The 275-nt window shown below is 39.6% G+C and overlaps 1 protein-coding gene across 1 annotated transcript in view; it reads right to left on the reverse strand.

Annotated features, from left to right (window-relative positions):
• LOC119588968 (calsenilin-like) overlaps positions 1–275 on the reverse strand; it is an 11,714-nt gene that overhangs the window by 11,054 nt on the left and 385 nt on the right. The window contains exon 2 of the mRNA XM_037937575.1: positions 23–101. Within this exon, the coding sequence (XP_037793503.1) occupies positions 23–101 (79 nt within the window). The remainder of the gene's footprint in view (positions 1–22; positions 102–275) is intronic.

Genomic DNA, 275 nt, shown 5'->3' on the forward strand with positions numbered 1-275 from the left:
CTGCAATTCTTCTTTAGTAAACCTCGTGGCCTCGCACAGCTGATCGAGGCCCTCCGGTCTATACCGCAAAGGAGCAAGTTCGAAATCCTCGAATTCTTGATCTGCAAGAGAAAACGGAAATGTTAGTCAAAGAAAACGGTAGCTTCTCATGTTACATGTATGACTGATTTATAATTATGAAAGCGGGTGCGTGGTTTGCTCGTGGAGTGGATATCCTATTTTTTTTTTTGCCTAATAACCTGCGTTTCAAATAATGATTATACAAATAAAGAAAA

The sequence above is a fragment of the Penaeus monodon genome, chromosome 24, assembly GCF_015228065.2.
Source record: "Penaeus monodon isolate SGIC_2016 chromosome 24, NSTDA_Pmon_1, whole genome shotgun sequence".
Classification (NCBI taxonomy): domain Eukaryota; kingdom Metazoa; phylum Arthropoda; class Malacostraca; order Decapoda; family Penaeidae; genus Penaeus; species Penaeus monodon.